Source organism: Anolis sagrei, chromosome 3, assembly GCF_037176765.1.
Source record: "Anolis sagrei isolate rAnoSag1 chromosome 3, rAnoSag1.mat, whole genome shotgun sequence".
NCBI classification, from domain to species: Eukaryota; Metazoa; Chordata; class Lepidosauria; order Squamata; family Dactyloidae; genus Anolis; species Anolis sagrei.
This window is the reverse complement of record NC_090023.1, coordinates 28,636,614-28,651,475: the sequence shown is the minus strand read 5'-3', so window position 1 is coordinate 28,651,475 and position 14,862 is coordinate 28,636,614. Positions and strand designations below refer to the sequence as shown.

The following is a 14,862-nucleotide window of genomic DNA, read 5'->3' as shown; positions in this document are numbered from 1 at the left end:
TAAGCAGTCTTTTAAACTCACATTTATTTGTAACATTGGACAAGAGAGACAAATTGAGGTAACTTCAAGTAACTAAGAACAAGTGGGGTGGCATTCATTAATAGCGAAGAGAGAGATAGCAAAAGCAGTCAAGTAATATAACACAAATCCTGGCCAAATAATACCAATGAGACTTCAGGAAAAATGTATTAATATGACTAAACAGTTGAATTCGATTGGATAGCTCGTCTGCTCTGTGTATCTTGTAAGGTTTTTCAAATAGGGGAATGGTTCCAGGGAATATCTCACTTTCTTGGTGAGCTTCCTGATTCCTTCTCTCTTTTGCTTGGATGCAGAGCAAATTCCTCTGTTCATTATACAAGCTTGAGTGGGCAGCCATGGTGAAGTTAGCAAACTGGGTGCTTCTGGTCCATCAGCAGACTTGGGGCACCTGTGCCCTATTCGCTGTCCAGTCCTCAAAATTTCTCCATTTGTCATGCATGGACCCTTTCTATCCCAGGGAAGCAATGCTTTTGGAGGCTTCGCCCTTCGCCTTTCTTGCTGGCTTCCTCTCCAAAAGGCAATAGTAGCATTTGCTTCCTGAGCTCAGTCTCTCTGTCAACCTATTAATATAACCATAATCCAAGTTTATGCTCCAACTACTGAGGCTGAAGTGGAAGAAACCGAAAGAGCCAACACCTATATCCTGGAGGAAATGGACCATACACTAAAACAGGACATGTTAGCAGTGAAATCAGAAACAGAGCCGAATTGAAGATTGTAGATTAAGAAATGAAGCTGGAAAGTGGCTGATTAAATTTTGTAAGACCAACAGTCTTTTAATTTCAAGCACATTCTTCAATGAACCAAAGAGATTACATCATTTGATGATGAAAGAAGCTCTTCTTTTGAAAAACAAGATCACAAGCACATTGTGGCACAGGCCATGAACTGCTAATATCAAAAATTACAATAAAGCTGAAGAAGGACATTAAATCAATAATTGTACTAAAATATAACCTAAAGAATATCCCGTTAGAATTTAAAGAAAATATGAAAAATAGATTTACACTCTAAAACATTGTTCCCAAGAATCTCCCAGCCATTTTCCTACTTCCAACAGACCTCACTACCTCTGAGGATACTTGCCATAGATGCAGGCGAAACGTCAGGAGAAAATGCCTCTAGAAGATGGCCATATAGCCCAGAAGAACCTACAACAACCCAATCTCCCAGCCATCCACAGTGCATTTTGAAAAGCAACAGGATAGGATCCAGGATAGAAGGCAGTTGCCAGTTTTGGTGGAAAAAGTTAGATCCAGATCAAGTACCTCACCACTATTTCCATCTCTTGGAACTTTTTAACCTGTCATCAGATTGTGGAAAGCATTGCAAATGTTACTAACAACAACAACAACAACAACAACAACAACAACGCAGTCATGAAGATAGGCAGGGCCTGAACCGTTTAGGGCTTTGTAAGTCATTACCTGCATCTTGAATTGGGACCAGACACTTATTGACAGCCAGTGGAGCTGTTTTAATAGGGGTGTTGTAAAGAGATAAATCTCTTCTGCATTATCTACATTTACTACATGTACTTTTAAATACTGCTTTTATGTGCAAATGTTACCTTTCTCTTTGTTAATGCTATTCAAACTGATCTGAAATTAATCTTTAAATAAATAGCTTGTTCTTTGCACTTTTTTCTTAGTAGCTTCCAAAGCAGATACCTGCTAGAAAACTAAATGTAGTGTTCTGATGTATTCTGATAACTCATCTTTCTGTCTAACAAGGCACCTTACCAGAATACAATGATTAAAATTGTCCTTTATTGAATGTGCATATGCAATCCACAAATGTTATGTTCTTTGAGCAGCTCACAGCAATTACGATATTAAAATGCATTAACATAAACAGTAAGTGCACCATAAAAACCTTTCGTTTAGTGGAAAGGCAGCACAAATACACAGTAAATCACAACTACGCCAATAAATCATATTTGGCAGAATGATACACAAAACTCTCTATATTAAAAATGCATATTGATGGAAATGAGGAATGTCATTTCTTGTTCAGCTAATTTTGAGTAAGTTCTAGCTGGTGTTCAAGTTATGTGGTGAGTTTGAGAAAGCAAAGCTGCTTAGTTGTTTTATGTGAGGGTCCATGGACTTGGGGACACACTTGCATATATGCAAAGTTTTAAAAACAGTTTGCAAGAATTTGAAAAATGATAAAGTCATGTATTTATCGTGTCAGAAGTGGTACAATTATAATATATTTTAAAGGACACAAACAAAAGTTTTAAAACTTGATGATAGATTTCCTTTTGCCAGAACCTGGCTACCTGGAGTGCCTCTGGTATCGCTGTAAGAATGTGCATGTGGCAGGGGTCAGCCCGCATTGTCGTAGGTGGTCTGTGGTTTGCTCTTCTCCACACTCGCATATTGTGGACTCCACTTTGTGGCCCCATTTCTTGAGGTTGGCTCTGCATTTCGTGGTGCCAGAGTACAGTCTGTTCAATGTCTTCCAAGTTGCCTAGTCTTCTGTGTGCTAAGGTGGAAGTTTCTCATTTGGCATCAGCTACTGATTGAGATTCTGGATTTTATTCTGCCGCTTTTGGACTCTCACTTACTGAGGTGTACCTCTGAGTGTCTCTGTGGATCTTAGGAAGCTATTTCTTGATTTAAGGCATTGGCTTTCCAGCTGATACCTGAACAGAGGATGAGCTGGAGATGTCAGTCCCTTGGTCCTTTCATTACAGGCTGCTACTTCCTGATGGATGTCAGGTGGTGCAATACTGGCTAAACAGCATATTTTCTCCAGTTGTGTAGGGAGTAGACATCCTGTGATAATGCGGCATGTCTCATTAAGAGCCACGTCCACTGTTTTAATGTGGTGAGATATATTCCACACTGGGCAGGCATACTCAACAGCAGAGTAGCAAAGCGTAAGGGCAGGTGTCTTCACTGTGTCTGGTTGCGATCCCCAGATTGTGCCAGTCAGCTTTCATATGATATTATTTCTAGCACCCACTTTTTGCTTGATATTCAAGCAGTGCTTGTTGTAAGGCAGAGCATGGTCCAGAGTAACTCCCAAGTATTTTGGTGTGCTGCAATGTTCCAATGGAATTCCTTCCCAGGTAATCCTCAGGGCTCAGGATGCTTGTCTGTTCTTGAGATGAAAGGCACACGTCTGTGTTTTAGATGGAATAGGAATCATGTGGTTTTCCCTGTAATAGGCAGTAAGAGCACCTAGAGCTTCAGAGAGCTTTTGTTGAACCATTTCAAAGCTCCCTACTTAAGCGGTGATGGCACAATCCTCAGCATAGATGAAACTGAAAGAAACTTTATCTTCACTCTAGAAATGAATAAATAAAATGATTTTTCTAAAATATGTATGGCCTTTGCACGGTATTCATTTTGTAAAGTTCCTAGGTATACGTAATATTAGATATAAAAATAAAATAAAAAATATAATATAGAGTGCTTCTGTAACAATTAGCTTTGTTTGAAATGGAAGCTAATGGGGCATAGAAGATGGTCTGGGATTTGAAAGGTCCACATTTCAGTTGAGTCTTAAAACTGAGCTTGGTGACCTTGGAAAAAATAAAATTGGCTCATAATGTCCTAAGTTTTTTGTTGATAGCATTTCCCAAATAATCTGTATTTTAAGACCACCTGACTTGTTTTATGGTTCTGTGTGATGTCTGCTTAGTTAGTTAAATAGGTCTTATGCTGACCTTCATTTTTCACATTGTCATTCAAGTAATACTTGAACATACATTCATGTCTATGTGCCTTCAAATTGCCTGTCAACTAATGGCAACCCTACTAATGTCATAGGCTTTTGTTTTATCAAGGAATTCTCAGCAAATAGCCATTTACCTAAGTAGTATTTTTCAGCCCATATCTACAACATCTATTACATATATGTGGATTTAGAGCACCCTAGTGGCAGAACTGCTAAAAACACAGCGAGAACCCTTTTTTTTCATAAAAGTAAAACTACATTATTAACAGTTCAGCTCTAAATGTATTTACTCAATGGAAAATATGTACAGAACTACAGTACAAAAGTTAATAACCGCACATCCTTGCTCTTACTGCTTTTTATATTTAAAAAACTCACCTTACATGAATCAGTAAATAATAAATTTCTTACTTTGCCTTATATAATTTCTGGTGCTCTCTAATGTGTTTTACGTTATAGAAGTTGGCATTTCTACATACTTAGGAGCCAGCACTTTGTATACAGCATTTCTTGCATTACTCTAATCCACGTTTTGCTACAACAGAAGAATCCTCAATATAATGATATATTTTTTGTGGATTTCGGATCTTGTTTGACTTTGTTTAAATAGTGAAGCAACCTGATGTTATTTCTGTATATAGTGATATCATTATACACCTGAAATGTGCGAGTTTGCTTTGAATCCTCCCACTAAAGTCATTTATATTCTTTGGTATATGTTGAATTATGATGTAATTCTTATTTGTTAGGTTTATGCAGAATTTACAAACAGAGGTGCAAGAAATGGAATTCATTCAGTTTGCTAAAGGTCTAACCTGCATGAGAAAGGAAGATTTCGTAGAGTGGCTGCTGTATTTCACCGAAGAGGAGAATAATGAAATTTACTGGCAAAATGTGAAGGAAAGAATCCAGGCAGGGGAGGTTTGTATAGTGTACCTAAACTTAAATTAATTTATTTAAAGTCCTGTTGAAGAGCATTTTAATCAATTCTAAAGCATAATAAAACTATTATTCTCAGTTTGTTGTTGCAATATTTATGATTTTTTTGTTACAATCTTTTTGATTTGCCTAATCGTGTATTAGTCTGTTAAATCCTTAAGATTATTTTATCTATTGCCTACAAATCACAAGTTAAATCTGTTTCTTTTCTTCCAGAGTATCAGTATGGAGGAATTTAAAACATTCTGCCAGTTTACAAACCGCTTAGAAGACTTTTCAATTGCCTTGAAAATGTTTACAGTAGCTAGCCGTCCAGTTAAACAGGGTAAGCACATGAACCTCGCAGCTCTAAATCTACAAAGAAAGAAAATGGCATTGGAAGCCCCTTCTCATACCATGTTGTATATAATTCTTTTGTGCCACTACCTCTTAGTTCTTTTTAGTCAGTGACTACCAAACTCTTAAGGCATGTACTACCATGACCAGATCTTGTCCCTCAAGGAATGTAGCAGTTAGTGCACAAGTTTTAAATGTGCAAAGGCACTTTTGGCTACTGAAAAAACCTGAGCCTTTTGGTTCAACATGGAGTCCAGGACCACACCCAAAATGCGAACCTGTGTCTTCAAGGGGAGTGTAACTCCATCCAGTGCAGACGGAATCCCTGTTCCCTGATGTGCTTTCCAGTTGACCGGGAACACCTCTGTATTGTCTGGTTTAAGTTTTAGTTTGTTTGGCCTCATCCAGTTTATTATGATGGCAGACACTAGTTTAGGACCAGGACAGCCTCCTGGGTTTGGGTGGAAAGGAATAATAAAATTGAGTTATCTGCATATAATAAATAATAATAAACTTTATTTATACCCTGTCATCATCTTCCTGAAGGGGTTCGCGGCGGCTCACAAAAGCACTCCAATTGCCACACATAAAATAAACAATACATAAGTATATAAATTATGACAACATAAATTTACAACAGCGAACACACATAAAACATCATATAATAAAATTTGTAAAATTAATAAAATGCAGCAAGCCCTGTGGATAAAGTTGGCTGTCATCAAATTAATGATCCAAAGTGTCAGAGTGAAGCATTCACTAAGTCTAACCATTGAAATCTACTCGAGGTCAAAGGCTGTCTAAAAAGCCATGTTTTTAGACTAGTTTGGAGGGTTGGGGCTAACCCAATCTCTCGAGGGAGGGCATTTCAGAGCTGGGGGGCCACCTGAGAAGGACTTCTCTCTCATCCCCACCAATCTTACTTGGGACGGTGGTGGGACTGAGAGGAGGGCTTCCCCAGCAGATCTCAGAGCCTGTGCCAGTTCATAGAAGGAGATGCGGTCTTGAAGATAGGTTGGATCCAAAGCTTATAGGGTGTAGACGGTACCGTACCTCAAAACTCCAGATCATATCTTCCAGTCGTTTCATGTATATGTTGAATAGCACGGGGAACAAGATAGAGTCCTGAGGGACCCCACAGGTCAATGGCCAGGGGTTCAAACAGGAGTCCCCCAGCACCACTTTTTGGGTTTGCCCTTCCGGGAAGGACTGGAGTTGCTGTAAAACACTCTAAAACCTTGCTCAAAAACAAAAAGTTGGACACTGGCTGATAATCATCCATTACAGAAATGTTCAGGGATGGCCTTTTAAATACAGGCCTCACATCTGCCTTCTTTAGGCAAGCTGGAGCTTTTCTAAGAAGCCATGGACTACCCCCTTCACCCACTCATTCAATCTCTTTCTGGCCTGGAAGTCAGGAAGGGCAAGGATTCAGAATACATGGAATGACTCTCCCCTTTCCAGGGTTCCTGTCAACATCCTCAGGCTCCACAGGCAGCATGTTGAGCTACTGTTCTAATCTCTTCTGCCATACCTGTCCTTCTGGTTATGCACATGTACGCCAAGATCTGATTGTGTATTTCCTTAGGATCTCATTGCCTTAGAACTGCCATGTCCCTTTCCTGGCAATTCCCCATGTGCTCTAAAACATGATCTAGACTAGATTTTGGGGGGCTTTTGCTTTGCAACAGGAGAGAAGGGGAAGAAGATGTTAGCTACATTGATGCTGGATACTGAATTATCCTGATGGTTTTAAATGGGGTTTCATAAACCCCATTTGAATTTGATTTGTATTATTAAATATGTATAATGTGCTGGATGTAAGCTTTATACTTCTTTCCATTTTGTTGTTTTTATATTCTATGTACTGTTTTTTACAAAATGCGAGAAAAATGTACAGATAACTTGGTATTGCAAAACTTTGTGCTGAAAAAGGAGTCCTGGAGCTCCAGACAAAGATAAAATAAGGGGGAAGTGGGGGGGGGGGAAGCAAATTTCAGGTCTTTTGAATACTGCAGACACTCTAGAAAAAAAAAACAGCCATGTCATTCAGAAAGACATTATAAAGAAGACAAGTAGTTCATTGTGATATTACAGCAATTTTAAAGACTTGTTGAACAAGTCACTGTAACCTAAATGCAAATTCATTTGAAAAAAGGACTATTCAAACCTAATAATCTTTCTTCTTCTGTAAAAAGCATTCCTACTTCTTCAAAGTCCTCATGCAATGCTCATAGTCTGCAGTAAAGCGATTTCAGTAGCCCTCATGGATTTATATTTTAATAATTTATTGGCTATCACAGCTCATATTAATGTTGTATATGTTCGGGAGGAATAATTTATTTCTTACTTATAGGGCACCTTTCCACTGAGTAGTGCCATAAAATTGACCAATAATCTCAGTTGTTACTTTATTGTTATTTTTTTTCCTTTTGCTAGCTGAATTCAAGAGAGCTGTGAAAGTGGTTACAGGGCTGGAACTCTCAGAAAATATTTTGGACACCATCTTTAAAATCTTTGATTTAGATGGAGACAATTGCCTCAGCCACACAGAGTTCCTTGGCGTTCTGAAGAACAGAATGCATCGAGGATTAAGGGTAACAGAAACTTTTTCCCTAAAATGTTCAGGAAAAATGTTTAGCTGTATGTATACTTAATCAAATAGAGAGAAAATGTACAGACCATATAATCACAATTGTGAAAATAGATATTTGAAGAGTTTTCTAATGAAAGCCAATGTTTTTGTCAGTTTCTTAGCACATTACATTGTTTTCTATAGTTGTTAGTTAATCTTCAATGTGGATCCACCCAGCCATATCAATATTCTTCTGTTAAAATGCTTAGAAATATAAAGCGACACTCTGAGATTAGTCTGCATAATTCAAGGCTAAATCCGGTATTCTTAGTAGATCAAAGGGCAATGAGATTAGGAGTATCTGACATTCTCATTTATTTCAAAGGGCCTACTCAAAAGAGGTGTGATGTTGTATTTAGGCTTCAGTTCACTCTGCTACAAACGGAAACCAATGCTAGACCAAAACTGGGATTAGTAACACAATTCCAGAGAGGAACACAAAACAGTTTCTCCATTTAGTGGAAAAGTCACCTTCCTAAATAAAAAAAAATAACACAGATGTGCCATAGAGAAGAAGGTCAGTTGTGTAAAAGGCATAAATATCACTTAAAGCAGTGGTTCTCAACCTGTGGGTCCCCAGATGTTTTGGTCTTCAACTCCCAGAAATCCTAACAGCTGGTAAACTGGCTGGGATTTCTGGAAGTTGTAGGCCAAAACACCTGGGGACCCACAGGTTGAGAACCACTGATGTAAAGAATCACAGCTTAGCTACATGTCCTTCATGGTTGTGTGTGCTACTCACTTAGGAGTGCTATGAATAGCAAGTATGCCTATTGGCAGATTGGGGGGGGGGGACACATCAGAACAGAAGAGATTAAAGTACCACTTTTCCCAAAGTATCTTCTAGTCATGTGTGCGGTAACCATTTGTGCCATTTTATTCGTGTTTTCGTTCTGTTTGTTTCATTGGGGGGCACAAAACAGTCCCGCTCCCCTCCAGTATGAAAATAACCTCGACACAAAAGAAAGCAGGAATGGGTACCGTTTCCTTGCCTGCTTTTCGGCCCATGTGGTGCTCCTCCCACACAGCTGACAGAGAATTGCTGGTGCTATTTCCCTCTGAGCCCTGCCTGTTGGGCCAATTGGGGGGCAATAATACTATCCTCCTCGCCTGCTGCCTGCCTTGCCTCACCCACCCACCGCTCATCTCCTCTGCAGATGGAGAGGAAAAGCATCAGAGGAGAAATGGTAGCTTAAGCCCTGTCTTTAACCCCAGTTCTCTCCTGCAGACAGAGAGGAAAGCTTCACAGGAGGAGGAGTAGCTTAAGCCCTGTATTTAACCCCAGTTCTTTTCTACAGACAGAGAGAAAAGCATCACAGGAGGAGTGGTATCTTAAGTAACTCTGATCGTTTTAATCCAGATCGTAATGAAAGAAATAAGGACAAACAATGCCATTGCCAAAATGATGGGAAGGGGAAGAGAGTTCGCCTCCCACACACACACACACACACATTGGCGCCAATTAAAGAAGAAGAGAAATAGTAGGGCTGGGCATTGGCCTGTGTGTGTGGAGCATCTTTTACATTTGGCAGGAAGGAATACTGCCCTGCTGCTGTGCTGTTATAAAACTTGGTGGGCTAAACGTGGCCGATATGCCCTCCATGTGTGGTGATTTTCACCACCTTAGCCCTAAAACTGAGTGGAAGGGGAGCCTGGGGAAGCCTGCCCGTGTTGTCCAATAGCTCAAAAATTTTCATACTTTTAGAATGTTGATGTTTTTGACCAATAGATGCCTTAAAATGATAAGGCTTCTCTGAAATATCCCACTGGCAACCATCCCTCGTGTACAATGTCTACTAAATTGCTGCATCAGCTAACTAAATAATAAGTCAAAGGAGATAGTTTTCACAGCCCACTTGGGAAAAAACAAGGAGAATAAACTGGTTCATCTTTTTGTTGACCCAGAATCTTAGTTGAAAAACAGCTGCATATTTCTAGAGCAGGAAATGAAGTCTGCATACAAGAAACAGGTCAAGGAGTGCAGGATTCATTAGAAAGAAGTTGAAGGTTTGAATTAGAAGATCAGTAAGAGTGTTTCTTATTGTTATCTTTAGGCAAGTTATAAATTATCTTTGGTTTGTTTGTTTTTTAAAGTTCAGTTCTAAGGACAAAATTCACCGTGTACTCTTATTAAAGCATAGAGTTCACTGTCTCTTCTCACTGTGGTTACGGCCTTAAGGAAGACTGACTTAGGCTGGATCTGCACTGCCCTCTGTCCCAGAATCTGATCCTAGATTATCTGCTTTGAACTGGATTACGTGAGTCTACACGGCCAGATAATCTGGGATAAACATATAATCCAGGGATATTGGGCAATGTAGGTCCAGCCTTAATGAGCAGCAATGACAAATAAGCAGAACCTAGCAGTTTTGTGGGATTCTGCAACAACTATAAAAGAGCTATAAACGAACCACAAGAAATTATGTGTATACACGTCTGTAGATACTGATGCTGAAGACCACACAGAGACCTCTTCATTCCAGAGAACAGAGCTATATTGGAGTCAGAACTAGGAATGTTGTGTCAGCCAAATCAGTAGATTTGCTTCATCCCATGTATTCAGCTATAAAAATACAACTTAAATCCAAAGTGATAACCATTGCTTTTTTAAAAAAACAGGTACCTCAGCAGCAAGGAGTCGAGGGTTACTGGAAATGTGTGAAAAGAGAGACCATTAAAGGAGCAAAGGAAGTCTGGAAGCGAACAGGGAAAAGTCCTTTTTAAATACGTCCATAACAATGTCATTTTGCTACTATGAATGTCTGGATTTGCCTCTCTTTTCTGTATTATGTTTATATGCAAAGCAATCATTTTATAATACTGTTAAATGTTGAATATTTGTTTTTCTCAATATAATTTCACTGTATCCATCAGTATAATGAAGGGAAGATGAAGGGTTTTGTGATTTATAGCTTTCATTAAAAGAGTTTGAATTTCAGGTAGTATTGAAATTCTAACAAACGGGTATTTTAAGATTATTACGAGTCTGTTCTTAAAGGTGGCAAGTCTTGTTAACAGCACCAGATGACTCAAAATGCCTTTCCGTCCCTTAAGCATTTAAAGAGAAGAAAAGCATGAAACCTCCAATGTCAGAATGAATGTTGTAATGCCAAAACCATTTTGAGACTGTAATTCTCAAACCATGGATTACTGGCCTCGTAGGATTCACTAGCACTGGAATGACTGCAAGACATCCACTTTTACTGTAAATATCATGCACATAATGAATTTTAGAAGTGGTTTTCAACTTTTAGATTTACTTTACTTAGGCGATCCCTCATAGCCCGAGGATGATGGTCCTCCAAGTGTAAGGTCTTGGCAGTGGGTCCATAGGTGGCTGTGGATCCCTATTCTCCCATAGTGAGGACATCAGTTTCCAGGTGGAAGGCGGTCCTGGCCAGGGTTGGCTTTAAGCGCCTTCCTCTTGGCACATTTCTCCCTTTTGCTCTCCATTCATGCCTCTTCGAATTCAGCAGCACTGCTAGTCACAGCTGACCTCCACTTATAGCACTCAAGGGCCAGGGCTTCCCAGTTCTTGGTGTCCATGCCAGTTTTTAAGCTTGGTTTTATGCCCATCTATAAATCTCTTTTCCTATCCACCAATGTTACGTTTGCTGTTCTTGAGTTGGGAATATAGTAACTGCTTTGTGAGATGGTGATCGGGCATTTGGCCAACATGTTGATGACATAGGTGCATCGCTTCAGTGCTGGTGGTCTTTGCTTCTTCCAGCACACTGACATTTGTCCACCTGTCTTCCCAAATTTTATTTTATTTCTTTCTCTCCGAGTGAGAAACTGCCATCGTACAAAGGAATCATAATAAGGGTTGACATCAGTGGTAACAAAAGAACGCCTCCAATCAACCTTGAGCCCCATACTCTTTAAATCTTGAATGGCTAAAGGCGGGAAATAATCAAGCCAATGCTCAGCTTCTGAGAACTTCACTATTTCTTCATCAGAAAGGCCTAAAGATTTCATGATTCCCCACTGGTACTTTGAAGAGCCAGTTTTGGCAGCAGCCTTACTCTTTTTGCCTTTAGCCTTGTCTTTGATGACAACTTCTTCCTCCTTGGAGTCGTCCTCCTCTTCTTCTTCTTCATCGGGGAATTCTGGTGGGCAGCCATACAGCTCCATTTCTCTTTTCAGTTTATCTGCACATGCCTTAATGGGCATCCCAGTACAATGCAACCCAAAAGGGAAGAGGCAAGCTTTTCCTTTTAGCTTCTGGAATCCAATTGCAAACTCACACTTAAAGAAAATGTGTGTCCTAGGTGAAGCCAGCCATTCATATATGGGTACGGAAAGGTGGCAAAGTATTTCCCATTGCTTTTTCGGCTAGCAGCATCTGAAGCATTAACCTCAAACACTCCCTCATCCTCCCATTTCTGTTGGATTTCCTTTTCAATCTTCTTCAAGAAGTCTACTTTAGCCGTTCCCTTCCGCTCCGTCATCGCGCCTTGACACTCCGTCTGCCGACAGCTGCTCACTCTTCTCTTCCTTTATCGTGTCATTGCAACACCTGTCTTCCCAAAAGATTTGCAGGATTACTGATAGAATCGTTCCAGGAGTTGAGTGTGATCTTTTTAGACAGTCCACATTTCGCAGACTTCTAGCAGGGTTGGGGGGACATTGGCTTTATAAACAAGCACCTTGGTCTCCCTATGGATGTCCCAGTCATCATACAGTCTCTGCTTCGTTTGGAAGAATGCTGCACTTGCAGAGCTCAGGCAGTGTTGTATTTCAATGTCAAAGTTGACTTTTGTGGAAAGGTGGCTGCCAAGGTAGCAGAAATGGTCAACATTTTCTAATGTTACACCATTAAGCTGTATTTCTGGCATTGCAGACGGTTTGGCTGGTGCCCACTGGAAGAGCACTTTGGTTTTCTCAATGTTCAATGACAGGCCGAGCTTCCAATACATTAACGAGTGGATTTTTGAAATCTCTGTGGTCTAGGAAATCCTGTTATCACCATCATCATTGTATCCTGCTTACATTCTTATAATCGTACATTTTTTGAGCTTTGTTTGCAATAGGGTTTGCATCTCTCACTCCAATCTGGAAATGCAAAAATGTTTACATAAACTTCAAATGTGCAAATTGTGTGAAAATGTATAAACTAGGAGTTCAAATACAGCTCCGAAATTAAATAAAGCAAGTCTTCCTGTGTATATAAATGAAACTGCTTCTGGCCTTGCTTACTCCTACGCTTCCATCAGGATTAAATGTATACATTTCTGCCTTGGCTTACTACTACAGTATGCATTTTACCTCATCACAGCCTGGTTATCTCAGGAGTGGGTGTCAGGAGAAAGAAGGACTTCAAAATACCATAAACTGGAATGTGGGGGAGAGGTGTTACTTCACTGCAAGTAAAAGACTGCAAACTATAAATCCAAATTTTACTGTGCAAAAAACTGGAGACTTAACATTCAGTTGATTGTTGGGTTTTACGGGAACCAAGGTTGCACAAACTCACCAGCAAAATGTAGCCTAATAAAAAGAACTGCTGACCTAGAGTAAAATTGAACAACACACAAGCAGAAGTCTATTCATACTGTGGGAGTTCTCCTCTTATACAATCTGCAGCCCTACACTCACCCTTTGAAATTATGATCCAGAGGATTGCCAATCTGGGTTGCTGTGAGTTTTCCGGGCTGTATGGCCATGTTCCAGAAGCAGTCTCTCCTGATGTTTCACTCACATCTATGGCAGGTATCCTCAGAGGTTGTGAGCTCTAATGGAAACTAAGCAAGTGAGGTTTATATATCTGTGGAATGTCCAGTCTGGGAGAAAGAACACTTGACCACCTTGATTAGCATTTAATCAAACATTTAATTAGCATTTAATGGCTTTGCAGCTTCAAAGCCTGGCCATTAAATGCTAATTAAATGGCAAGTGTGAGTGTTGCAATTGGCCACATTGATTAGCATTTAATCAAGCACTGAATTAGCATTTAATGGCCTTGCAGCTTCAAAGCCTGGCTGGTTGCAGCAAGTCCATTAAATTCTAATCAAGGTAGTCAGTTGCAACATTCACACTTGCCTCAAACAGACATGAGTTCTTCTCCCACCCTGGACATTCCAGACATATATAAACCTCACTTACCTAGTTTCTAACAGACCTCACAACCTCTGAGGATGCCTGCCATAGATGTGGGCAAAATGTCAGGAGAGAATGCCTCTGGAGCATGGCTATACAGCCTGGAAAACTCACAGCAACCCAGTGATTCTGGCCATGAACACCTTTGACAACACATTGATCACCAAACCCTTTAGAATTGGTTTTGAAAGTATGCATAATGGGTTTACTCCACCCTTTCAGTTCCACTGACAGAAGCAGCTTTGTCTGAATTGAAACTCTACTGTATTGTATTCCTTCATGTAAGACCAGGTCTGCTCAACATATTTAATACTTCTCGATATGCAGGATGAGGAGACTCTTCTAAAATACTGCATGCTGCACAACTTTGGGTTAGTCCTAGCTAGCTTGTTATTGTTGTAGAATCCTAATATTCTGATCAAACAGGTACTGTAGCTCAACTGTGTCCTTAAATTAAGCTCCTTCAACACTTATATACCAGGATCTGATCCTAGGTGATCTGCTTTGAACTGGATTATATGATTCTCCACTGCCATATAATCTGGAATAAGCAGAATCTTGGATCAGTTCCTGGGATATAAGGACAGTGTAGAAGGGGCCTTCGAAACACATTTCTTGTTTTACCTTTGGTGATTTTTCTGCATTTGCTAATTGAGAACATTTTTGAGGGAGCAGATCTGCAGTACCTCAGTTTCCTTCCATCTATGCCAGAAAGCGTATTTTGGGAAGGTATGCTAAAGGAAAAACAACTCTGCCTGTAAATTCATGGTAGGTAGTTGACTATTAGGTAGATTGGTGGGTAAATATAAATGTCCTGACAAATTCCACAGAAGAGATGGGAGTTAGAGAGGAAAAAGACTAAGCAATTGCTTCAGGTTTCATTTTTTTTTAATTAATTGATCCTAATATTAAGCTCACAGTAGTCACCAGAAATGCAGTTGGCTTCCATTTCCATGGGTTTGTCTCCCACAGATTCAATCAATCACAACTGGAACATTTACAGACGAAACCAAATTGGGAGGGATAGCCAATACTCCAGAAGACAGGAGCAGAATTCAAAACGATCTTAACAGATTAGAGAGATGAGCCAAAGCTAACAAAATGAAGTTCAACAGTGACAA

General features: G+C 39.8%; 1 protein-coding gene and 1 pseudogene across 1 annotated transcript in view; one reads left to right on the top strand and one right to left on the bottom strand.

The window, feature by feature from the left end:
• The window catches only part of MICU2 (mitochondrial calcium uptake 2), a 96,980-nt gene extending 86,387 nt beyond the window's left edge, over positions 1–10,593 (top strand). The window contains exons 9-12 of the mRNA XM_060770942.2: positions 4,482–4,653; positions 4,888–4,996; positions 7,447–7,604; positions 10,262–10,593. Of these exons, the coding sequence (XP_060626925.2) occupies positions 4,482–4,653; positions 4,888–4,996; positions 7,447–7,604; positions 10,262–10,366 (544 nt within the window). The 3' untranslated portion in view covers positions 10,367–10,593. The remainder of the gene's footprint in view (positions 1–4,481; positions 4,654–4,887; positions 4,997–7,446; positions 7,605–10,261) is intronic.
• Positions 10,594–11,395: 802 nt separating this feature from the next.
• Positions 11,396–12,134, bottom strand: LOC132772145 (leucine--tRNA ligase, cytoplasmic pseudogene; annotated as a pseudogene).
• Between the last annotated feature and the right edge of the window lie 2,728 nt (positions 12,135–14,862).